Here is a 22,945-nt window from a genome sequence, read left to right as displayed (position 1 = left end):
CAAGAGATTGGGAAAGCTTGTTCGGGTGTCACAGCATGCTGACGACTGAGGATTTGGCGTTGGATTGCGAGTTGTGAGGCTTTGCAGACGCGGAAGATGCGGCGTTCGCGATTCCCCATTGCGCCCACACATCCTTGTTGCTGCTAACGCAAATCGTGGCGGTGCCACGCAAGCCTCATGCTTAAATCCGGAACCCGGCTTCAGCAGCCACTTATTTTTCCACGCGACAGCAAATTGTCAAAGAATCAACTAATCCATACACAAGTAGTCTATACATCCTTACATGAAACACTTTTTGCTAAAAACAACATCTCAGACCTCGACATCTAGGCCAACATGCCCTGAAATTCGCCGCCTTCTCTAAGCATGTCTTGGGCTTTACCTGCTTTGATCAGCTTGCCTTTCCCAAGCACCACACAATAGTCCGCCTCCTTGACTGCCTCCAATCGATGTGCGATCGTCACCACCGTACTACTCTTCATCTCCTCCCGCAGTACGCTTTGAATCCTCTGTGCCGTCTCGAAATCAATACTAGCCGTCGCTTCATCCATGATCAGTATTGGACTCCTCCGCAACATGGCTCTAGCTAATCCGACAAGCTGTCGTTGGCCCTGCGAAAGGCCCTTGCCGCCGCCCTCAATAGGCGTCGTAAGAGTCCAGTCGTACTGGTCGCCACCGATCTTTTGCAGCACTGATAGACAAGAAGCGTCCGAGTAGACAGACAGAGGGTCCAAGTTCTTGCGCATGGTTCCTGGAAAGAGGACAGGCTCTTGGGCGAGGAACGTAACACGGCTGCGGAGAGCCTGTTTATCCACAGTAGATATGTCGATCCCATCAATCAAGATCCGCCCGTTCTCCGCCGCAATGGTGGCAAGGAGGGAGAGGGCCAGAGTCGACTTCCCAGAACCCGTGCGCCCAATGACGGCTGTGTTGGAACCTGCTGGAATCTTCAGGGTAATGTTTTGAAGCGCAGGTTCAAGGTTCTCTGCGTAACGGATCGTCACATCGTCAAACTCAATGTCGCCACTGTATGTAGGCCAGTGTGCTGGCGGCTTGACAACGCCGGGTGCTTCCGTCTCGATGTCGAGCAGCTCAACCACACGCTCAACACTGGTAAAGTCCATCTCCAGTGTTCCGTAGATCCTACACATCCACTCTGTGTGAACAACGAATTTGCCCGCGGTGATGAGCACAAACGCAGTGAGTCCGGGGGTTATATGTGTATACACGGCGATGAGTGTCATAACGAACGTAGCACTAGCCGACATAACACTGAACCGAAGCGCAAGCCACGCTTGGAGCGACCAGTAGAAATGATCGTTCTTCTGGAAGTTGTCGACGACCTCAATAACACGAGCTTGAAATCTCCGTTGTGCACTGAAAGCTCGAACGGTGGTAAGGCCTTCGAGGAGCGCACCAAAGTTACTCATGAGTGGTGATAGCGATACCATCTGTCTCCGATTAGTAGTCAAAACCTTGTGTGAGTTTGCGTGACTCACCTCAAGTCGTCTCAAACTCTGTGACGTTGGCAGGAAGCGGAAGAAGTAATAGACGAACCCACAACCAAGCAGCAGGCCAAAAGCCAGGAAAGTTGGGGTCGAAGACAAAATGATGACGACGGCACTCATCCAGCCTATGGCCTGCCATGCAAACACAATAAAGGCGTTGCTTAGTTCTCCATCAATGGTGTTCATGTCACTAGTCAATCGGTTCATCAATCGCCCTACTGGTGTTACGTCGTAGAATCTGAACGTGGCATGGGCAACGCGCTCAACAGTTTCCCTGAATATGGTCTTGGCAGCGTGGTACTAAACGTAGGTGTATCAAGTCAGTGCATGTCTTACATGTAGTTTGTGGAGAGACACTTACGCCCACGCCGAACATGATCAGATTCGTCCACCAAAAGAGTACCGCGGTCGCCGTGATGAACAGGAAAAAAGTCCAAAGCCAAGGAACCACATCTTCCGCTGGTGGTGGTAGGAAGTCAAAGATACCCTTGTGTTTGCCCGGCTCGTAGCTTTCAGCCCAGGACTTGATAAACCAGGTCTGCGCAACGTCAAGCAAACGGAACAACGCCATGACGAATATAGCGACAGACCACCATCGGAGAGTACCTGCTCGGATGTAGCGCCAATAGACACTCCATTTGACACCTCCCTTTGCGCGATGTTCATCTTCGATGAACTTGTCGGGTACAGCCGCTGCTTGTTCTTCCTCTCGCTTCTTTGCGTCCTCCTCTGCCTCAGTTTCGTTCGTCTGAGTGCGCTTCAGTGCGTTCGCATCTTCAACTTGACTTGGTTCGTGGATCGTAGCTCTGCCCTGCTCTAGGTGAACCCATTGCTTCGCAATGCCATGGCATATTTCTGTTCGATGTGTAGCAAGGACGGTTGTTCTACCTTCGAGCAATGGTCCAGCTAACAATTTGGCGACGATGAACTCGGCTGTCTGGTGGTCTAGAGCTGACAACGGATCGTCAAGCAGCAGCACTTTTGCGCGGCTATAGACAGCTCGCGCCAGCGCCACGCGAGCTTTCTGGCCTCCAGACAAGCCAATGCCGTTCTCTCCAATATTTGACAAGTCTCCATGCTTGAGCTCAGTCATGTCGGGTAACAATGCACATGCTTCCAAGGTCTGTTTGTAGCGACTCTCTTCATAGGGGTACGAGAAGAGTATGTTGTCGCGAATACTCATGCTTTGAAGCCACGGGGTCTGCGCGCAGTACGCAACTACCTGATCAGGGCGCACAAGCTCACCGGCTGTTGTATCAAGCTCGCCCAGAAGAGCTTGCAGCAGCGCTGTCTTACCGGCGGCAACCTCGCCGTATATCACCGTGACCCCAGCAGGGAAAGACAACGTGATGTCTTCGAGGACGTTATGATCTACTCCAGGCCAGGCAAAAGATGCATGATGGAGACCGAGATCAGCAGATCCTTCTGGCACGACATCCGTCTCTTCTTTATCTGGTTCAGCCATGAACTCCTCAATACGGCCCATCGCGACGTATGCATTGAGACAAGTAGTGACGAGTTGCGGCAATGCTCGAAGGTACGATTCCAGCAGGTTAAACAGATCAAACGCAGGAAATATTAGATCAATGCGCAAGTTTTGGCCGGCCAACTTGGTGAAGGCGTAGAAAGCAACCGCAGGAAACAGCCCAGAACCAAATCGTAGAATGAAAGAGAGGGATGTCGAAAAGATGATGTTGATGATGCGAAGATGCAACTCTTTTTGACGAGACTCCAGTATCCCATCCAGCCATGCGCCTTCCCAGCCGTACCAGCGCAAGTGACGAATAGACTCTATAAATTGGCTCGTACGTTGCAATTTCTCGTCCGTTGCCACTCTGCGTTTCTTCTCGAAGTGGACCTGAAAGCGAGCAATGACGATATTGAGTAGCTGTGAAGCTGCTAGTGCCACAACACCGAGCAGGCATGCCCAACCCAGCATGCGCCAAATCAGTATAGTCGCAAAGATGGCACCGGCAGGCTTAGTAACGATATCGGAAAACTCCCAGAAGCGTTGTGCTATCTCGTACGCATCATTGCGCATCAGATTGAGGATCTTTCCCATTGATGCGGCGTCTTTGTCATCTTTGACCTGCGCTTGGACGCTCTTCGTAAAGACTGATCGGACGGACATGTTCAGACGTCCTAACCAACTTTTGGGACTTGCTTTGATCGTTGCGTCAATATCACCACCATTCACGCCGTTCGTTGCGCGTGCCTCATGGTTACTGTGACCATTGGTTTGGTCTTGTTTGACTTCCTGTTTGGCACCCAAGATCTTGCGATGGAGTGTCTTCTCATAAAGCATCGTGATGAGCTCACCTCTACATCTCTCGTACGCTCGTCTCTGGTACCATAGGTTGAAGGTGTTCAACTGAGCAGATATCAGACGCAACCCCAGGATGACACAGGCGTAGGTAATCGTAGCGCTGTTGTTTTTGTCCTCCAAGGAAGCGAGAACTCGCTGCAAGAGTACCGGCGTGAGTAGAGCTGCTTTCGTCAGATCCATACTAAGCAAAGTAGAGGATTTAGATTCTAGACTTACTCGCACACAATCGTATCACGTTCAAGACAGTGGTGCGTACTAAGTCCATACCATTCGCGACAAAGATTCTTTTCGTCACCGAACCTTGGAGCTTTCGGAATGCCTCGTGGAGCCGAGCATGCTTGAACTCCCAACCCAAGTCCCAGATGTCCTCGTCTTCCATTTGGCGTGTCACACCTTTTTTGATCAGCGGTTCCATCCAAGACACCGTCATGTACTGCCAGGGAGTCAAGTTGTCTTCAGGAGTCCGAAGTTGCACTGTTGGGGTGTCAAAGGCAGGGCAGATATCTTCTCTTGGTAATGCAGGATCTCTAAGAGGCATGTTGAGTATCGTAATGATGCCCAATATAGCGGCCGCAGGCGCGACGACCCAGGGAACATCCTTAGCTAGGAATTTAGATGACCTATGGGACAGTGCGACCAGCTGTTCCAGTAAGAGACCCGTGAACAGAAGCAACAGTGGCAAAGAAGCTTTTCTTGGACGCTCTACGAGGATAATCGCCACTGTAATGGCCTAAAACAATTGTTAGTCGACAATCCCAGCTACGCTAGAGCTCACGTACCCATGCGATAGCTGGATATATAGCTGTTGGTTGACGGCTGGGAAAGAAGACATTGAGGATTTGGAATGTCAGGCCGATCGTAGCTAGGGCCAAGAGGGAAAATGTCCCAATCACAGGCCGACGTGTCGAAGGTGTTTCTGCCTCACTCGACTTCTCCTTTGCCTCGTGTACAAAAGGTTTCGTCCATCTTGGCCAATACCCATCGATGACCCGTAGCGAGTACTTGAGCAGTACTAATGCCGCGAGTATAGCTGGTATAGTTGCAACAAAAGGCAGAGCACATGGGGTAAATTGTGCTGCTCTTGTATCCTGGTGAGGTCAGCTGTATTCTAAGAAGCTATCTGAAGCTGTACTGACCCAAATTCGATGGCAATGCGATATTGGTGGTATATCGGGAAATCTTGGAGCCGAAGACAATGGGATCTGGAAGGACGCCATAATGCTTGCCTCTTACGTTTGCGCGTCAAGACCTATTTAGACAACAATTCCTTCCACCTGAGCCCCAGCCGATGAACACTTGGTCGAGCAGTAGTGAGCATGTATACAATGTCTTACGCGGTTTTCCTAGGCATCAATGGAAAAGGTCCCCAGCGAGGCGAATGTCGGTGAAGTCTTCAAAGGCAACGGCAACGGCGCGGCGACTGGCTCCGGCCGCACTAGCGTACCCCACTGATGGCCATTGCAGGTGTTCGGGAGAGAGCAGAACATCATCGCAGTATGAAGTATCTGGTATCCTACACGCACCGGAGCATCACAGCTCGACCTTTCTCCTGCATGAGGTAGCACTAGAGCTAGGTTGCATGCGCGCGCTCGGGATGTTAAACGCATGCCGACGGGATGGCCTTGCCGCTCACAGTAAGACGAAAAGCGGAAACGCGTCATTGACACAAATAATATTAGAGGATGCAGTTTGTTCACCGATCAAACCATGATGGGGGTACAGGTCGATGACATCGTGGTCCTTCTCTGTGTTCCCACGAATACGCGCTAATGCAGCAGGCGCTAAGAAGAGGCGCAATCTTCGGAAGAACCGAAGGATAGACGAAACACCACGCTCCCTCCCAACCACCTTGGCCCTCCTATCTCGCTTTTGAAGGACGAATCCTACTGTTCGATATCGGCGCCTCGACCATGTGAAGAGAGCACAGTATGACGCACCCCACGTCGCTGCCTGCATCTCCTTCGTCAGCGCGCCCAGAACACAGTCTTTACTTCTTCCATGGCATTGCCAGCCACCGCCACTGCAAGCCACTTCATCATCCTAGACAGGTCCAGTGTCTAGACTGCGAATCTAGACGCTCGGTTGTTGGGTTGCGCAAGTATGGCACCGATCCTAGGAAGGCTGCGAGGCTCCTACATTGCAGCCTTGCCTACAGCAAATGCGATGTAGGGACCAAAGCCATCACCAGCCTGACATCCATCAGACATCCGTCCTAGTTGTATCTACGTGTCTTGGACTGGGCACAGCGGTCGGATATGCACGTCTGTTGCACCAGACAAACACGGCGTAGTCTAACTTACTGCAATCAGTACTTGCGAATGATGGTATCGAACGACCACATCGTTCGTCGCTGGCTATCACTCACTACGGCCTTATCCGAATCGTTTACTGATTTAAAATAGACATGGACAGTATCGATTGAGGCTGATGTTGTTGAACGTGCCATTCTTACCCTGTTGTCAATGCGAGGATGCGTTATGAAACATGCGAAACAAATGGTACAGCAGTGACATTCCGCACCGCCACACGTACGCTCATGCGATCTCTGCATTTGCTGGAGAGCAATCCTACAGCGCTTCAATGAACACAACTGATACGTTTAAATGACAACCTTAGCGTATGGACTTCTTTTCTACCACATGGCCAGTTTTCTATATCGTACATCATCTATCATCCATAATTTTCACACTCAAGTATGGTTTCCCGCACCCCTTCAGACACCTCTTGCCTCCGTCAGTTGCATGGATCAAGACCAAGCTCACTATCAGAATCTAAAATTGAACCTAATGATCCAAATCTCACAACCATAAAATATCCTGCGGTGAGACAACGACTCACAGCCACCAACAGCGACCCCACAGTGAGTATCCCGGCACAAATTGGATGTGGGTCGTATATTGACTTCGTACCACCGCATTCAGACTCTAGCCTCTACTGGTTCACCCATCAGCAAGATCGCCACCCGATCGCACAGCCTAGTTGATTCGGCTACCTGCAACACTCGTTTGAATCGGTCTACTCGGTTCGTCTCTGATCCGTTCCAAGATCGAGAACGAATTGCTGCAGAAGCAGTTCGAGTTCCCAGGGAATCTATTCCGCGAAAGCGTCAGCGGTCCGATGGTAGTCCGGATCCGGATGTGGATAATTCATCCACATCAAGGTCTTCGGCTTCTCTATCGACCCCCGATACGAACAAAAGAACGACTCGACAAGTCCGTCAAGACAACAATAGTCATTCACCAGGCATGACCCCGAAGACCGCCAGATCTACCCACGATAGCCTATATAGGGAGCTACGGAGAAAGTTGACTCCTACTGATCAAAAAGGCTTCATGTATGTCTTGTGTGATCCGCACAATAAGAGAGGAGGCTACAAGATTGGATGGACGACTCGAGTATTCAGAGAACGTATCATCGAACATGAGAAGGGCTGCAACTTCACAGCTGATATAATCCACGTCTCGGATCACGAGATTGAAAACTGTTCTCGGCTGGAAAAGCTTGTGCATACTGATCTGGAAAGCCATTGCGTGCCGCTTCATTGCGACAAACATAAATCGGTACACAAGGAATGGTTTCAGGTTACTGAAGAGATGGCAGTCGGGACCGTGAAGAAATGGGAAAAATTCATGCATCGAGAAAAACCATATGGCTGGAACAGACAGCTGAAGATCGTATGGGAGTACCTCCTCGAGACAAGAGCGCCTACATCTCTCGATGTACGTACATTGGCACATGATGCTCGTCGAGAGCATTGGGAGAGAATAATTGCGCCGCCAACAACGGACGACTACCTTCAGGCTTACCGAGCTCGCATTCAACTGTTGCTGAAAAACCTCTTCTGCAACCTATGCGATACCTGGTTGTACGTACAGAAGTTCTTCTGGCCGATTTCCAGCTTGATCTACGGCATGATCACATTAGTCTTGGCTCGAAACCTCCTGGCATTCTATGCGTTCGTCTTCGTGCTTGTATGCGCCAGTGTACATGTCATGTCTCATGTAACTCTGAGTCCTCCAAAGCGAAAGTCTCGGACGCCTAAGAAGATGAATGCAGTAGCTAGTCCGCTGCAAGGGTAGACAGTGAAGAGGGATGGGACATCCCGCGCTTGATGAATGCCTTTTAGCCGCAATTCAGCAGTCATGATTGCTTTTGAGATAAATGCCGAAAGTAGGATCTTGAACCCGGGGATAATCACCTCTGCAATGTATGCGTTGAATGCACACACTCTCTTTTGGGAAGGTACCAAGTTCCCATGCCGTTCTTCCTTTACTCGACGATAGGCGGTAATCAACATCCAGAGTTCCGACCTTTGTCAAGACTACAAATATCGCAGTCCGGTATTTTCCGCGCAATCATTCGCTTCGCGTTACCTGGGGTCTCTAGCGCTCTCTGAATTCTGCAGTGGATGTGATGCGGGGTACGTATTCTCGCGAAACGGAACCTTCGATGTATGCACCCCACATCACGAGTTGTCATCTCACCCAGGATGATGGTTCGTTGCATCCATGAACACTGAACCGTGCCTCGGCTTCGACTCGCGAGCTTGACCGCAACGCTCGATAGTGTCCTTTCGATCCCGCAGCAAATCCTCGTCCCCGTACCACGCGACCCATCCATCCCACCATCAGCCGTTCATCCATGTCTACTTCATATGCATGCCTAGACACAGATCCCAGGCACAGATTCCTGGGCCGAGGAAGCTCAGATGCGACCAAGATGCTTACTGGTCAGACTATCGACAGTCAACAGTAAACACCAGATCTCGATCTCCCAAAGATGGTATGTGAACGGCTACAGCACTCTTTGGGGACAGCATGTCCGTTCATCAATATCAGAGATGCATTCCAAGATGCTAGGCAGTTTAGATACCGAGGCAGTCGTTGAGGGTGCCAGTGTGAAGACAGTATCTTGTACATGTAAGAAAGAGCATAAAAGGAAGGGGATGCGTTACGATTAGAGACACAGCTCAGCCAAGCAGTCGACTCTCAACTTCCTCAGAATACCCACCTTCCAGAGCCATCAGGCACAGTCTATCGCTATCCCAATCGCCAATATGAAGTATCTTGCGATCCTCTCTTTCTTCACTTCTCTCGCTCTTACTTCGCCCATCGCCGTCGCAGTACCCGTCACTGCGCCCGCTGATGAGCCTCAACTTATTACTCTCGAAGCCCGTCAGTCTAGTGCCACCAGCAATGAGCTCGAGACAGGAAGCAGCGCTGCATGCCCACGCACCATCTTTATCTTTGCAAGGGGAAGCACCGAAGCTGGAAATATGGTGAGCACAAACAGGTCCACCACATACTTCTCTATGTCAGTAATTGACCATCATAGGGCGCACTTGTCGGCCCTTTCACAGCAAACGCTCTTGAAAATGCGTACGGGGCGTCAAACGTCTGGATTCAGGGCGTAGGTGGCCCCTACACTGCCGGTATCGCAGAGAACACTCTTCCAGCCGGTACTTCTCAAGCCGCCATCCGCGAAGCTCAGCGTCTCTTCAACCTTGCCGCGAGCAAATGCCCGAACACGCCCATCACTGCAGGTGGTTACTCTCAAGGTGCTGCGGTCATGTCTAATGCGATCCCCGGTCTCAGTGCGGCTGTGCAAAATCAGATCAAGGGTGTGGTGTTGTTCGGCTACACTAAGAACCTGCAGAATGGAGGGAGGATCCCCAACTTTCCTACCAGCAAGACCAGGATTTACTGCGAGACTGGAGACTTGGTCTGCACCGGTACGCTCATCATTACGCCCGCACATCTTTTGTACTCGGACGAGGCTGCTGTGCAGGCACCCATCTTCTTGAGGGCTCAGATCGCCGCAGCATAGTTGGCTCTGAGGTTTTGGAGGAGCACCGTGTAACATACATGGATAAAACTTTGTGTGCTATCGTTTCGGTTGTCAGTTCAAGCAGGTGCTCGGATGTCTTATTACATGAAGGATGCAGTCTTTACAGCAGTCGCTAGTCTTCGAATTAAGCCAATCGTTAATAAACTTAACCGATGCGTCGTGCGAGATGATGCTAACGACGCAGACCAAATTCACCTAGTAGCTACTCGGTACTAAGCTATTTGCCCATTCCTCCACGTCTTTGAATTGTTCTTCGACATCGTCGGGTATGCCATTACCGTTCGCGTCAACCCATTGCTCTCCGCCATCAATAGTTCCTGGTCCGGCCATTGGACTAGCATTCTCATCACTGATCAACTCTCCCGTCTTCCCATAGCTCTTCAACTCTTCAACGAGTCGCGCATCAACCGCATCGCGGACTTTGCTTGCACCAACAGACTTCTCAGCAAGCGTCAACGCATCGTTGGCTGACAAGGCTTTCTCGGGTGCCGGAAAAGGAAATTTTGCTGCCTGGATGTTCATGCCGCCATAGTTGCTGGATGCTACACCAAGCTCCGATCCGTCCAATACACCATCGCGATTAGAATCATAGAAGTTTCCTTCAACGTATCCCTTGAAGTTCTCGTTTCCTCGCGTGAAGGCTGTTACGCTGGTACTCGGGCCACTAACAAAATAGTTTCCAACGATATTCGCTTCGCTCGCTGCACTTGAATCTCCAGCAATGTATCCGCCGCCTCCTCCCCAGTTGTAGACAACGTTGTTGGTAAAGTCATTCGTACCCTTGACTTTTGGATTTCTCGTCTTGTTGTCAATGTACAAGTTGCGGAACAGACTGATACCATTCCCGACATTTGTTTGCATCAAACCGCCACAAGAATGTGTCTGAAGACCCTGCCCAATGATACTGTTCTGGATGGTGATGTTACCGACTTCTGAACCAGATATCGAAAAAGTTTCGTCTCGGCCCCAGGTTACAGAGACGTGGTCGAAGATCATGTTGCTCCCCTCTGCAATCGTGATGCCATCTTTGCCACTACTACCTCCTTTTCCCATTCTGATGCGCAAATACCGTACGACTGCATCGTCAGCATTGCTGAAACTCCAGCCGTTGCCGTATACTGTAATGCCATCACCAGGTGCTGTTTGCCCAAGAATGGATATGCGTTTCGACACGACCATGCGCTCAGTGATCTTAATCAACCCACCGATGGCGAACACAACGATGCGGTCGGGTTTGGAAACGGCATCACGGAGCGAGCCTTCACCGCTGTCGTTGAGGTTGGTGACAACGTAAACGGTACCGCCACGACCACCGGCCGCGTTGCGACCAAAACCTTCTGCACCTGGAAAGGCAAGGGCAGCGGCGGAAGCCACTAGGAAGGGAAGAAGAGCAAATATATGCATGTTTATGGTGATATAATGGACGCGATGAAAAACAGAAACATGGGCAGACAAATGTGTTATTATACGAATCCACTACATGGCATGCCTTGGAATAATGAAAAGAGCTAGCGATATTGCAGCTCGCTGCTCGTGGACAGCATCCTGAGTCGCGGTTAGGTGGACAAAACAGGGTGGATTGTTCCTTTAATTTACCCCAGATGTTCATGATCGACAAGGGAACTAAAACGTTAGTCCGCCAATCACGGCACAGGATGCGCTCAGACAAGTATGGGATAGAGCGATGCAGTGCAGATCCTGCAACATGTGTAGCGTATACAAGCATACACTCGGTTCGTCGGGGTATTGTGTTCCGTAGAGGTGCTCCCACTTGCTGCGCTCATCTCAGTACATACTGGAGCCTGTCTTCACGTCCCCAGAAATGATACCAGCGTCTGCAAGCTCAGCGACGAAGTCCATGAGCATATGATCGCATCCTGCAGCAGCTACCATGCCAATTGTAATAGGCAGCGTCTCATTTCTCTCGGTTACCCTGCTGAAATAAGTCCTTTCACCAATTGGAATAGTGTAGTCAGGCAGTGCAGCCAAAACAGACATCTGATTCCCGCTATATTCAAAGACTCAGAGTTAGTATATGTGCCAAGTGTGATTCATACAGAAGAGCTTACGGTAGCCCCGCAGCAAAGATACCACCCGGTGCAGTGGTGTATATGTCACGATAGTCTTCTGTACCAGCGCCCATGGGATATAACACCAATGTGGATTCACATGTGGGCGTTAGAGTTTCTCGAAACCATGATTGAAACGTCTTTGTGCGCTCGATAGCAGTGGTGTAACTGGAGGTTGGCAAGGTAGCAGCCCGGTTCCATCGCGCTCGTGTTTGTGGATTCCAATACGGTGCTCTGCCGAACTTGGCGATGTACTGCTCCCTGAATGGTAGACCTAGGTCGCGGTATTGATCGACGTTGGTGATATCAGAGTATGTGGAGCCAATGTATGATGCCGGGCCTTCGGAAGTGTTCGTGTATGTATTAAAGCTGGCATTGGCGTTGAAGGTTGTCAAGTTGGCATCAAGGAAGGTAGCGAGCTGGGAGATGAACGAATCGAAGATGTGCATGCTTGTTCCATTCACAGTGGGCCAGAACAGGTCGGGTAAAACGATACGCTTGGGATAAGACGTATATACCTTGGCTGGATACCATCTTCTATGTACGGCTTGTAGCAGCCGAGCCGAGCGAGCCAATACGCCCGGCGTATCGAAAATTGCTGATATGGGTAGAATTCCATCAAGCGGCAGTGAGGCGTTAGTGACACGCATGCCGAAAAGACCATTTGCCATGGCTGGTAGGCGAACAGATCCACCCGTGTCCGACGCAGTTGCAATGTCCATCCAGTTGTATGATGCGAGTCCAGCTCCGGAACCCGCCGACGACCCTTGAGGATGCTGGTAACCATCTCCCCTGGGATTAAAGGGTGCTAACTGATCCACATAGTCAGCGGTTGGCCGCTCTCCAAGCGCAAATTGTGTGGTCTTCGTCTTTCCGATAACGACAGCGCCCAGATCAATCAGCTTTTGTAATGCTGCCGCGCTCTCAGGGGCAGGATTGACGAGGTCTCGGTACGCTCTGTTCCCGCCACTAGTGCGAACTCCCTTGAGGTCGTAGATATCTTTGACCCCGAGTCGCTTTCCTGATAATGGTTTGTCTTCTGTGGGGAGTGGATAGTATAGTCGAGACGGCACTGCGATACTAAGAGCTCCATAGGCATCTGTCAAAGCCAAACCTGTGACAGGAACGAAAGTACCATTTGGACCCTCAGTGACAGATTCCACGAAAGCAAAGTTGTGATCCCAATACAGTCGATAAACCCTAGTAACAGCATTTGATGGGTGGAGCAAATATGGACCAGAACTCAAGTCGACATCCACCACGCTATATATTTTAGTGCATCCGAGCGAAGTAACGTACCTGAAAGGTGCGCGTACGAAGTCAGTGTGTGTCTCTTGTGCAGTTCGTACAGGAGCTTTTCTTACGCATGCGCGCCGTCCGACAGGGTACCCAAGCCACCAAGCACCAGCGTCGAGAGATAAGGTTCTGTGTACACATCATCGTGAGAAAGAAATGAAGTGATGGTCGATTCTAGTAGCTCCGCAGTAAGGGTAGGTTCGGCGAAAGAAAGGTAGGTAATTGGCACCGCTTCAGTTCTCTCGTTCTCAAATGCGAGGGTTGCTGCGACAAGGTCTGGGGAATAGTACGATGTGGAGTTAAGCTGAAAGACGGTAGTTGCTTCCACGATGGTTGCAAAGTGCAAAAAAGATGCGAGCCTCATGATAGGCGACGCGAAAGCTTAATATTAAGGCAAAGTTCAGATGCGCCATGACAGGGCATCTTAGCAAACTTATATAGTCAACACTTCGGTTCGATCTCGCAAGTTATTGTAACGCGGAGTGCAGATATCGTTGCACCTGGTACTTTGCTCTGACAGCTCGTGCAGAAGTGGGAGAGACGGAGGCTAGCGTATCGTTGATAATGCAGGCAAGAGACTTGGCATGACGTCACACAAGAAGAACGAGTTCAGAATCGACATCCCGCAGATAACGATTCAGGAACATGAGTAACATCCATGCGCCAAATGACAAACCGGTCGATCGACTGATTTGTATACTACTAGAAGTTCTCTCTCAGGGGAGGGGAGGTAGAAGTACCTATCATAGATAAATGAATATGACTAAAGTCTGATTTGTCGAAGCCGCGCCCTCATTAACTGCAACCGATCTTTCAGCCCTTTGATGGGAGCGGATCAACAGTCGCATTATGCTTCGAATCGGAACTGCCCTTTCAACAGACAAGTCAACCATGGGCTCCTGCTTCCTCAAAAAGTATCTACTCACCCTAAAAGTCGACAAAGCCAAAATCTGATGATGCACCGATCCCACATTCAACAGTGGATATCTGTCAGTTTGCAGGACAAACGTATGCTGATTCTCCCAAAGAACCATGAAGAACTGATAAGACAATCGCTCCCATGTGAAGGCGATATTGATAGCATGCCGCTATATCTAATAACGGGACATTCCCAAGATGTGTCTCAGATATTTCCCTAAATCAATGCAGGCTCAAGTTGCAAACAGCTGAATGTTTGCGCAGTCTTATCAGTCCTCATATCCAGAACGCCTAAGCTATGCCCGCAAGACCAAAAATGAGCCAATGGTTTGAACCACTTCAAGCCAGAGTCCACAATGCCGTACTCTGCTGATCTTCATCATCAAAGCATAAAACTACTGCGTTTGGTTTTAGACGTAAAACGCGATAGGCTATCTAGAAGGATCCTGGAGTTTTCACTAGAATGCCCGGGGTCTCTTCTGTGTGGGACGACTCGGACCCGGTGATACACTCGGTCTTTTACGTTGAATGAGACCATCTCCATCAGGCTCCTCTTTAGTAACGTGTTGTCCGTAGAAGTTACAGCCAGGATGATCGTCATCTTCGCCACAACAATCCCACATAATTGACCCGTCTACCTGTCGAATCTTACGCCCAGCGTGAGAAACACAGGGTGCATTCACATCCACGAATTGCTCGTGGCATACGATGCAGGTTTTCGTGGAAGGTGCAGGCGCTTTGCTGATACTGGTTGGCTGTGGAGTAACTTTGGTCAACAGCCTTGGGCTTTGGCTGAAAGTAGGTCGGTGCCCGGGCGTAGTCCTTATTGGCGTTCGTAGTGTGGGTAGATGTGGTGTAGTTCGAGGATAGGCTCCAGGAAGATGCAGCTCACTATCCGAATTAGAGGCCGAACGGCCACGTGTCTCACGCTTTACTCGTGGTGTGGACGAAGAGCCATATGTTTCTTGTAGGGCTCGACCTCTGCTTTCTTCACGAGATTGTGCGTGATGATTGCTGTGATTTTGGGCTGGATGTACAGACCTAGCTAGCCTCAGTTTAGCCGCTTTGTAGATGTCGTCACTGCCTTCATCATCTTGCGCCTTAACATTAGGCTGTCGCGATCGTATCCAATGCTGGCTGATTATGCTCTGTGCAGATGTTGAGTGAGGCGCAAGTCCACGCATGAGGGCACCAGAGAAGGCCGGGGATACCTGGCAGAGCTCGAGCAGCACTCTCTGCAGGGCGCGCGGGTCGGCTGTGGTGATGATCTGTTTAATATGCTCAGGGTTGATGGGACGCGCTGTTTGTGGCGCAACATGGTTCCGCGCGGAAGTCACCGGCTGGCTAGCTTCCATCTTAACGTTTGGCATACCGTACGGGCGTTGCTCGCGTCCGAAGTACAATTGAGCTTGTCTGTGAGGCGGCATTTGCTGTTGCCGCGGTTGTGGCTGTCGTCGAGGTTCTGGCTCTGGTTCTGGGGAAGAAAGAGTGAGGTCGATTGTCTGATGGCCATTGTTGTGGAGTGAATCCCAATCAATGGGTGTTTGTGAGCGCGCCATTGTAAGGATAAGAATGGCAGCAAGCTGGAAACCAACGTAATACAACGTGAATAATCGATTCCAGTGCCGCTGAGTCTCGTAAGTCGGCCCCAGCGTCGTACAACGGATGGAAGCTAGAGTTCATCGTAACGTGTCGATCTTAGCGCAACGCCAAATCACGTGATACGAGCACGGACTGAGATTCCATCTGATTGCTTTACCCCACAAACTTCGCGTCGCACATCACAATCCCGAACATCGGCCTATGATCACACAGGCGCATCCGCGGGTCCAACAAACGCGTCAGCTATAACAACCCCAGCAATGCGATACGAACAAGCGGCGTAACTCCGGGGATCAATTCTCCACCCTTCATCAGCCCTCTGTAACACGCTACAATCAAACCAAATCACTGCACGGACAACGACTAGTTTTCCACCAACCAGCCGCCTATATGCGCAGCCGTTCCGCGACTCGACAGCCTGCATTCTGGGGTGCAGACGTTGTAAATTTTCCGATGGCTTGCTTTACTTGTTTCGACAAGCTTTGTAGCGGGGAAACAACGACGACGTAGCTCGCTAGGCGGTTGTTTCGAGGTTTTGGTCAGACCGTGAGAGTCCGCCAATATAGTTTGCATACCCGGCATCCCGAGCTTATTGCATGTATAGATACTGCGTGTCTTCAGGCTTAATTCAACATTCGCTCGCTCACTTTCCTTCCTTACAGCTTCTTGTCACTTCTTCACAATGCTTGCATCCCTCGCTTTCGTTCTTTCGCTCGCAGCATCTGCTGTCGCAGCCCCAACGGCACTGGTGCCACGCGCTGGGCGCACATCTGCTCCTGCAGGCTGCTTGGCTGTCGGTGGTAGCGGAAAGTACAAGACTGTCCAATCGGCTGTTGACGCACTCAGCGCTTCCGGTACGGCTGCGCAGTGCATCTACATCGCCAAAGGCACCTACAAGGAGCAAGTCTACATCAAGCCGTTGAAGTCAGCCTTGACCATCTACGGCGAGACTACAGACACCAGCAGCTACAGCGGCAACACCGTGACCATCACCCAAGGCAAGAGTCAGGACAATACTCCCAACAATGACGAAACTGCCACTCTCCGCGCATGGACTCCAAACCTAAAGGTTTACAACATCAACCTGGTCAACACTCGTGGACTGGGCTCCCAAGCTCTTGCCCTGAGTGCCAACGCCGACAAGCAAGGCTACTATGGGTGCCAGTTCATGGGCTACCAAGATACCATCCTTGCCCAGGTTGGTAACCAGGTCTATGCCAAGTCCTACATCGAGGGTGCCACCGACTTCATTTTCGGTCAGAAAGCCACTGCATGGTTCGAAAACGTCTCTATCGGTGTTCTCGCAGCTTCGCAGGGCTATGTTACCGCAAACGGTCGCGAATCAGACAGCAATCCCTCATACTACGTAATCAACAACTCGAAGATCGCCGCGGCCCCTGGTAATACGGTCAAGGCCGGTGCGTACTTCCTCGGTCGCCCTTGGAGAAACTACTCTCGTGTCGTCGTCCAGAACACCAGCATGACCAACGTCATTAACGCCGCGGGCTGGAGGGCCTGGAACACCGACGACCCCAGGACCGACAAGGTCACATATGGCGAGTATGCGAACACTGGTGATGGATCCAAGGGTACCAGGGCGTCCTTCTCGAAGAAGCTCACGGCTGCTGTTGGCGTCTCTACGGTGTTGGGTAGCGACTACAAGAACTGGGTTGATGCAGCCTACATGTCTTAGGTTGAACGCGCTCACGGATGTAGCTCGTACGTGAAGGCGTGTCTTCTTGTATATATTTTACTGGCACTGAGTGTCGCTTTTCTTCATCAATCATCCATCTTGAAACCATTCTGCTTCTCAAATCTCTCATAACAATTTTAAAAGTTTGTGCGGATCGTCTCTTACAGCAAGTGCCGATAGATGGTGTTTGGTGACTTGAGCAGGTCCAGCTGATGTAAGCAGGGCTAGACACGGCTCCCGGCCTAACGCGACCCACTAGTGGGTCAGCGGGTCTGGTCTCGGTAGGATTTTGCTCTTCTTTGCTACGACATCTGTTGTTGCATTCGACTCTGCAATCACCAATATATCGCCTCAGACAAAAGATGTCATATGGAACAGTAGATCCGCCAACGGCGCCAGGACATTCAGATGTAGATTTCGTACAACATCTGCAACCTGCAGCTTCAGACACTGCGCGAGATGCAGAAGAAGCACATCAGCCAGCCCTGTGGAGAAGGGTAACGGCAAGTTTGAGGGTGTTCTATGACCGCAACTTCGGACTGTTCCTAGTGTTCTTAGCTCAGACCTGTGGGAGCATCGTACGTCTGGCCTCTTTCTCTGTGCAGTGGTTGCATTTCATTCGAACCTGATACTGACAGCCGTTTTAGATGAACACAGCCGCCAAACTTTTGGCCAATGACCCATCGATCAATTTCCATGCCCTGCAAATCATTTTTATCCGCATGCTGTGCACGACAATTATATGCTCGATTTACTCCTGGTACCACGCTGTGCCTGATTTCCCTCTTGGCCAGAAAGGGATCAAGGGATTGCTTGTGTTGAGAGGTACTGCGGGTTTTGTGGGCCTCTTCGGATTATACTGTAGGTATCGCTTCTTCTCCACTCTTTTCGCATGAATCGCTGGCGTTCCAGGACGTGAGGAGAATACTATATCATGAGCCGAGCACGAGGAAGTTCTAACGCACGATCATAGACTCTCTGTCCTGGCTCGAAATCTCGGATGCAACAGTCATAACCTTCCTGATTCCAACCATGACCGCAATCGTATGTTTTGTCTGGTTACGTGAGCCGTTCACCTGGAAAGAAGCGCTTTGCAGCTTCATCGCTTTCTGCGGCGTTCTCTTCGTCGCGAGACCACCATGGCTCTTTCCCTCCTCACATATGAACCCTGTAGTCGATGACTCGGACCGGAAAGCGCCAGCGTCGTCAATAACGGCAGAACAACGGACTATGGCGATCCTCATTGCTATCCTAGGCACTTTTGGAGCAAGCACTGCGTATGCTACTATTCGTGTGATAGGTAAACGCGCACATTCGCTAATCTCGGTCAACTACTTTTCCTTCATTGCAACGATGGCCTCTTTTGTGCTCATCTTGGTTCATCCTTCGCTGCATTTCGTTATGCCCAAGACGCTCGGCCAATGGGGATTGATCGCAATCATTGGACTCTTTGGATTTCTGTTACAATTCCTGCTGACGGAAGGTCTGCAGAGGGAAAAGGGTGGAAGAGCAACAAATTTAACCTACCTACAACTTGTATTTGCACTGGTAGTTGAAAAGTTAATCTGGGGGACTACACCGCCGGTTGAGAGCTTGGTAGGGGCGGTGCTTATTATTGGAGCAGCGATCGCGGTCAGTCTACAGAAGGAGGATGGAAAGGGCAAAAAGGTTGAGGCTGTGAACGATGAGGAGAGGAGGCTGTTGCGAGAAGACGATTAATTGAGAGCTGGCTACATAGTATCGTGACGAATGTGTGCATGCATGTGCGCATCGTTCTTCGTTGTGGGGTTCGATGTGTTTTAGTAAACACAGATCCTTTCTTCCAATCTTACTCTACCCAGATTATTCTGCCGTCCGGCATCCTCCCCTCTATAACTTCGCTGACTAGTAGCGCAGAATTTGGGAGCAGCTGGCGTCGCGTGAGTTGGTGTTCGTGTTCGTGCGCAGATCGTGACTAGGCCATACCCACATATGTGGTGTATTGCGTGGCAGCCGATGGGATCTCCTCAGGCATCGCTTTGCTGAAAAGCACATCGCGAGGAGAAGGCAGATTCCGCGGAATTTCGATCAACGTTGCCGCGTCACCTGCGTCACACGTCTCGTCCGTTTCTACTCATAGGCTCATGACCTGTGAGGGTCGCATGTGCTTTATCTGTAGTGGTTGTTTCACACATCGCCTCTCTCTTCTCTTGAACTGATCTCGCTGCGAGGTCTACCCGCTGGGCTGATGATATGCTCCTCACTCTCATTCATCATCGTGTCCATATTAGTGATGTCATGGACAGTTCTCTTTTTCCCCTTTCTCTCAACGTGCGACAACCGAAGACTATCCGGGAGACCGTTGCCAGAACTGTTGTGTGATGGCTTGCCGGAGGAAACAGCTTTCTTGGCCTGAGTAAAGAAGGGTTTGAGGATAGGTGCGTTGACGGCTATGATCCCGACGAACTAGAGACATGCATTAACAAAGTTCATGCGATGGCATACAGGGGCGAAGAAAGCATACCGTTTCGCGGATCGACCATATGGTACCAACGTTAATTTGGGAAACGTCTTGGAGACACAGAATGCAACGGAGTAATGTCGCAGTCATGATGAAGATCCCTGTGCAGAGCCAGAAAAAATACAGCAGCTTCCTTTTGAAAGGTAGACGGACGCCCCATAGTAGAGGCAACGGAATGAAAAGGATCATGAGATCGGTACTGAAGGCCAGTAAGTATTGTGTCAACGAAAATAGCAGTATCGGTGATCACTTACGTTACGTTTGTGACTACCAAAGCTAGGTACTTCGAAATGTTGAGCGCACAGTCGTCACCAGGATACGGATAGACTTGCCATAACCGATGAATGGGGTGGCAATGTGTAAGAAATACAATGATGGTGGCGATATATGCGGCGATGCAGACAGCCCCAGTGATCTTGACGAGATTCCTTTGCTGGAGATTGAGGCTGTTTCCGTTAGCACAAAGTGATCAAAAGACGGCAAAGGGACCATACGTGAGCCTTCTATAGAAGAATAGCATACAAGCTTTCACTGTGATACCGAACTGTTAGTATATCCATTTGTACCGTGAGCAGCAAGTCCTTAAAGTAGTACGTACAACACCAGATCAATGTGGTGTACCTAGAAAGTGCGTGTACAAAGTCAGTTCAAATCACACGTGCAGTTGGTACAGGGACATTTCTTACAGAATCCACCCAGCGAGAAGGCATTTGCTACCCACAATGATGCGTTGTTTTTGCTCAGTTGTAAGTTGCAATGCAATCTCATTACTCATTCCTGTAATGGAACCGTATCTACCAATGAGCTCTAGCATGACAAGCTCAGCGGTAAAGAAGAGGGCGCAAAGTATGGTGAAGTAGTCGTCTCCATCCCAGTTCAATCCGACCTGCCAACAACGTGCTGTGATGCGGGAGAATATTATGACCATACCGACTGCATACTCCGTCCATGCTTCAGTCGTGAAAGGGTTGTACATGTTGCTAGGGTGAGCATGACCAGTTGATGGTCCTAATTGAACCTATTCAGGGTAACAAGGCCCTTAACAAGGAGTATTGGTGCAAAAAGTAAACAATAGGAAAAAAACGAAAGACATGCGATTTACGATGGAGATCGAGAATCTCAATCGGGTGTGGATGGATCCGTGAGGGTGCAAAGGCAATTAGTATGGGTGTCCTTGTAGGACAGGAAGCCGTCAGGGCGCAGCAAGTTCCCGCCTTCGCATCGGAAATGATCGTCGCTTCCGTATGCTTTCCAACCTTAGAATATGACCCTGAACAGGCTTGCAAAATCGCCATGAAGATCAAACGGCCCGATAGCTATGACGACGCGGAGACCATTGGTTCGCAATATGCTTTTTGTCTTTGTATGGTCTTATGAGGTGGGGGTAGCAGTCAGCTAGACACCAGCTTGGATTAGCGTCTGTTGGAATCATAGTCCCTAACCATACATGATCGTTCATGCTTTAGCGGCAGGCGAACAAGCGCATGAGGAGTCGTCGCAAATGAAGATCTCGGATTTGTCAGTCTCTGCGGAATCTCTAGGTGGCAGTGTCGAAGCGCGCATACCCGAAGATGCTACGTCAGTCTCAGGCCCGTGGGATCTTTGCACACAAAAAGGAATTCATCGCCACATAGACACTCAATTTGGGTCTGGGGGTATGTCGTTTGGTAGAGCTGCGGACAAACGACAGGGTGTGACAGGTCTAGCGCGAGGTCCGGCCCTTCTTTTGAGATGCTCCTCCGGTCCGCTAAGACGCTTGTGAACCTACTCCAGATCATTGCTGCCGTCCCGCGTCGGCTCAAGCACGCTGTGAAATGCGAGCAATATAACTCGCCCAAAGCTGCCTCTCAATAGACTTTTGTTTGGAACCGCTTTCCTTGGTAGAGCGAATAGATACGACAAGTTCGACCTAAGTTGTTCCACACTGTCAGTATAGTCTCGGAAATTTCCCAAGATGCTGGAATGCGCGATCCCAGAGCATCTCCACAAGGAAAGAACATGCCCGGTTAGCACACCGCCCAACTATGTTCCGCCTTTCCCTGCGTATTGCGCCAGGTTTCCCACCAAGATGGACGAGCTCGTCATGGCAGTTATAGGAGCACAGTATGCCTCTGTCGCTGGAAACGATGGCACGGCCATCTCTAAGCTGCAAGATTTTGTCAATAAAGCGCCAGAGTCAAAGCGACCGTCGTTTTGGGAAGTGGCTTCCGTTGTCGACAAGAGAGGCGCGTACAGCATTGCTGTCATTGCATACTGGCGCAGCGCAGACGTGCACAAGAAGTGGCAGCAAGAATCTGGTTTCGATACATGGTGGCAGAGTCCAGACAGGGAACAAGATGGACATGGCTGGTTCCAAGAAGTCCTGCGTCCAACGATCGATCGTTTTGAGACGGTGTTTTCGAACCCCGAGAATCCAGAAGGGGCCGCCAACATGCAGGAGAGGATCTCGGGCGAGATGGAAGAACATGCATATTGGGGTAGCATGCGCGACCGGCTGGCAGCTGCTCAAGACAATAGACTTGATGGCACCAAATTGAGCTCTGCCAACAGCAGCGCCAATGGCTCGCCTGTTAGCGACAACGTTCCAAAGCGCGTTCGTGTACCCGGCAAGCCCAACCTGTGTGTAATTCGGTCGGGTCAGGATTGGTCCAACACGCTACCTGAAGAACGCAACCTCTATCTCAATACCATGCATCCCGTGCTCATGGAGGGTATGAGGTTTCTGCGCGATGAAGGTCGCGAAATTGGGTGCTATGCGATGAATTTGTGGGACGTCGTAGACTCTAGGTCGTTCTCAGCAAACCGTGAGAGGACGTTCGGTCTCGGTTACTTTGATGACCTGGCATCTCTCGAGTACTGGAGTAAGAGCCACCAAACTCATATCAATATTTTCGGAGGCTTTCTGATGTATGCGAAGAAGCTCAACAACGTGTTATCGCTCCGACTGTTCCACGAGGTTTACGTGCTAGAGCCGAACCAGCAATTCTTCGAGTACATTGGATGCCATTCCGAGACGAGTATGATGAATGCACATTGAGTGTAGATCCGATAGATGAATTTGCAACAAACGTATGCCTTGAAGATTGACATCTGTAGTTAGACTGGACTGAGATTGGAATCTTTCACCATAGTCTCGGTCAATTGCAAGAGCAACCAGTCCGATGGGCTGGGTGCTAGTAATGCACG

General features: G+C 50.4%; 9 protein-coding genes across 9 annotated transcripts; 5 read left to right on the top strand and 4 right to left on the bottom strand.

Moving 5' to 3' along the window:
* Positions 1 to 326: 326 nt before the first annotated feature.
* J4E82_004696 (uncharacterized protein) lies at positions 327 to 5,293 on the bottom strand (the record flags this gene model as incomplete). The annotated part of the gene is made up of 7 exons (XM_051730972.1): positions 327 to 1,451; positions 1,500 to 1,808; positions 1,870 to 3,995; positions 4,051 to 4,564; positions 4,614 to 4,922; positions 4,971 to 5,036; positions 5,279 to 5,293. The coding sequence occupies 7 exons, from the start codon at positions 5,291 to 5,293 to the stop codon at positions 327 to 329; spliced, it is 4,464 nt and encodes a 1,487-aa protein (XP_051589179.1).
* Positions 5,294 to 7,166: 1,873 nt separating this feature from the next.
* J4E82_004695 (uncharacterized protein) lies at positions 7,167 to 7,913 on the top strand (the record flags this gene model as incomplete). The annotated part of the gene is made up of 1 exon (XM_051730971.1): positions 7,167 to 7,913. The coding sequence occupies one exon, from the start codon at positions 7,167 to 7,169 to the stop codon at positions 7,911 to 7,913; it is 747 nt and encodes a 248-aa protein (XP_051589178.1).
* A 773-nt stretch (positions 7,914 to 8,686) lies between these two features.
* On the top strand, positions 8,687 to 9,660 carry CUTAB1 (Cutinase; the record flags this gene model as incomplete). Its single annotated transcript, XM_051730970.1, has 3 exons — positions 8,687 to 8,753; positions 8,808 to 9,112; positions 9,169 to 9,660. The coding sequence occupies 3 exons, from the start codon at positions 8,687 to 8,689 to the stop codon at positions 9,658 to 9,660; spliced, it is 864 nt and encodes a 287-aa protein (XP_051589177.1).
* Positions 9,661 to 9,876: 216 nt separating this feature from the next.
* J4E82_004693 (uncharacterized protein) lies at positions 9,877 to 13,118 on the bottom strand (the record flags this gene model as incomplete). Its single annotated transcript, XM_051730969.1, has 4 exons — positions 9,877 to 11,054; positions 11,478 to 11,689; positions 11,751 to 12,864; positions 13,115 to 13,118. 4 exons carry the CDS (start codon positions 13,116 to 13,118, stop codon positions 9,877 to 9,879), a joined length of 2,508 nt encoding a protein of 835 aa, XP_051589176.1.
* Positions 13,119 to 14,422: 1,304 nt separating this feature from the next.
* On the bottom strand, positions 14,423 to 15,523 carry J4E82_004692 (uncharacterized protein; the record flags this gene model as incomplete). The annotated part of the gene is made up of 1 exon (XM_051730968.1): positions 14,423 to 15,523. One exon carries the CDS (start codon positions 15,521 to 15,523, stop codon positions 14,423 to 14,425), a length of 1,101 nt encoding a protein of 366 aa, XP_051589175.1.
* Positions 15,524 to 16,248: 725 nt separating this feature from the next.
* On the top strand, positions 16,249 to 17,259 carry J4E82_004691 (uncharacterized protein; the record flags this gene model as incomplete). The annotated part of the gene is made up of 1 exon (XM_051730967.1): positions 16,249 to 17,259. The coding sequence occupies one exon, from the start codon at positions 16,249 to 16,251 to the stop codon at positions 17,257 to 17,259; it is 1,011 nt and encodes a 336-aa protein (XP_051589174.1).
* A 362-nt stretch (positions 17,260 to 17,621) lies between these two features.
* J4E82_004690 (uncharacterized protein) lies at positions 17,622 to 18,978 on the top strand (the record flags this gene model as incomplete). The annotated part of the gene is made up of 3 exons (XM_051730966.1): positions 17,622 to 17,837; positions 17,907 to 18,120; positions 18,233 to 18,978. The coding sequence occupies 3 exons, from the start codon at positions 17,622 to 17,624 to the stop codon at positions 18,976 to 18,978; spliced, it is 1,176 nt and encodes a 391-aa protein (XP_051589173.1).
* A 447-nt stretch (positions 18,979 to 19,425) lies between these two features.
* On the bottom strand, positions 19,426 to 20,709 carry J4E82_004689 (uncharacterized protein; the record flags this gene model as incomplete). Its single annotated transcript, XM_051730965.1, has 7 exons — positions 19,426 to 19,704; positions 19,763 to 19,958; positions 20,014 to 20,205; positions 20,254 to 20,290; positions 20,358 to 20,380; positions 20,446 to 20,645; positions 20,701 to 20,709. The coding sequence occupies 7 exons, from the start codon at positions 20,707 to 20,709 to the stop codon at positions 19,426 to 19,428; spliced, it is 936 nt and encodes a 311-aa protein (XP_051589172.1).
* A 1,004-nt stretch (positions 20,710 to 21,713) lies between these two features.
* Positions 21,714 to 22,796, top strand: J4E82_004688 (uncharacterized protein; the record flags this gene model as incomplete). The annotated part of the gene is made up of 1 exon (XM_051730964.1): positions 21,714 to 22,796. The coding sequence occupies one exon, from the start codon at positions 21,714 to 21,716 to the stop codon at positions 22,794 to 22,796; it is 1,083 nt and encodes a 360-aa protein (XP_051589171.1).
* Positions 22,797 to 22,945: the final 149 nt, after the last annotated feature.

This window comes from Alternaria postmessia (assembly GCF_024291825.1).
Source record: "Alternaria postmessia strain BMP 2775 chromosome Unknown scaffold_23, whole genome shotgun sequence".
Classification (NCBI taxonomy): domain Eukaryota; kingdom Fungi; phylum Ascomycota; class Dothideomycetes; order Pleosporales; family Pleosporaceae; genus Alternaria; species Alternaria postmessia.
The sequence above is the reverse complement of the archived record's forward strand: the minus strand, read 5'-3'. Positions and strand labels throughout refer to the sequence as shown.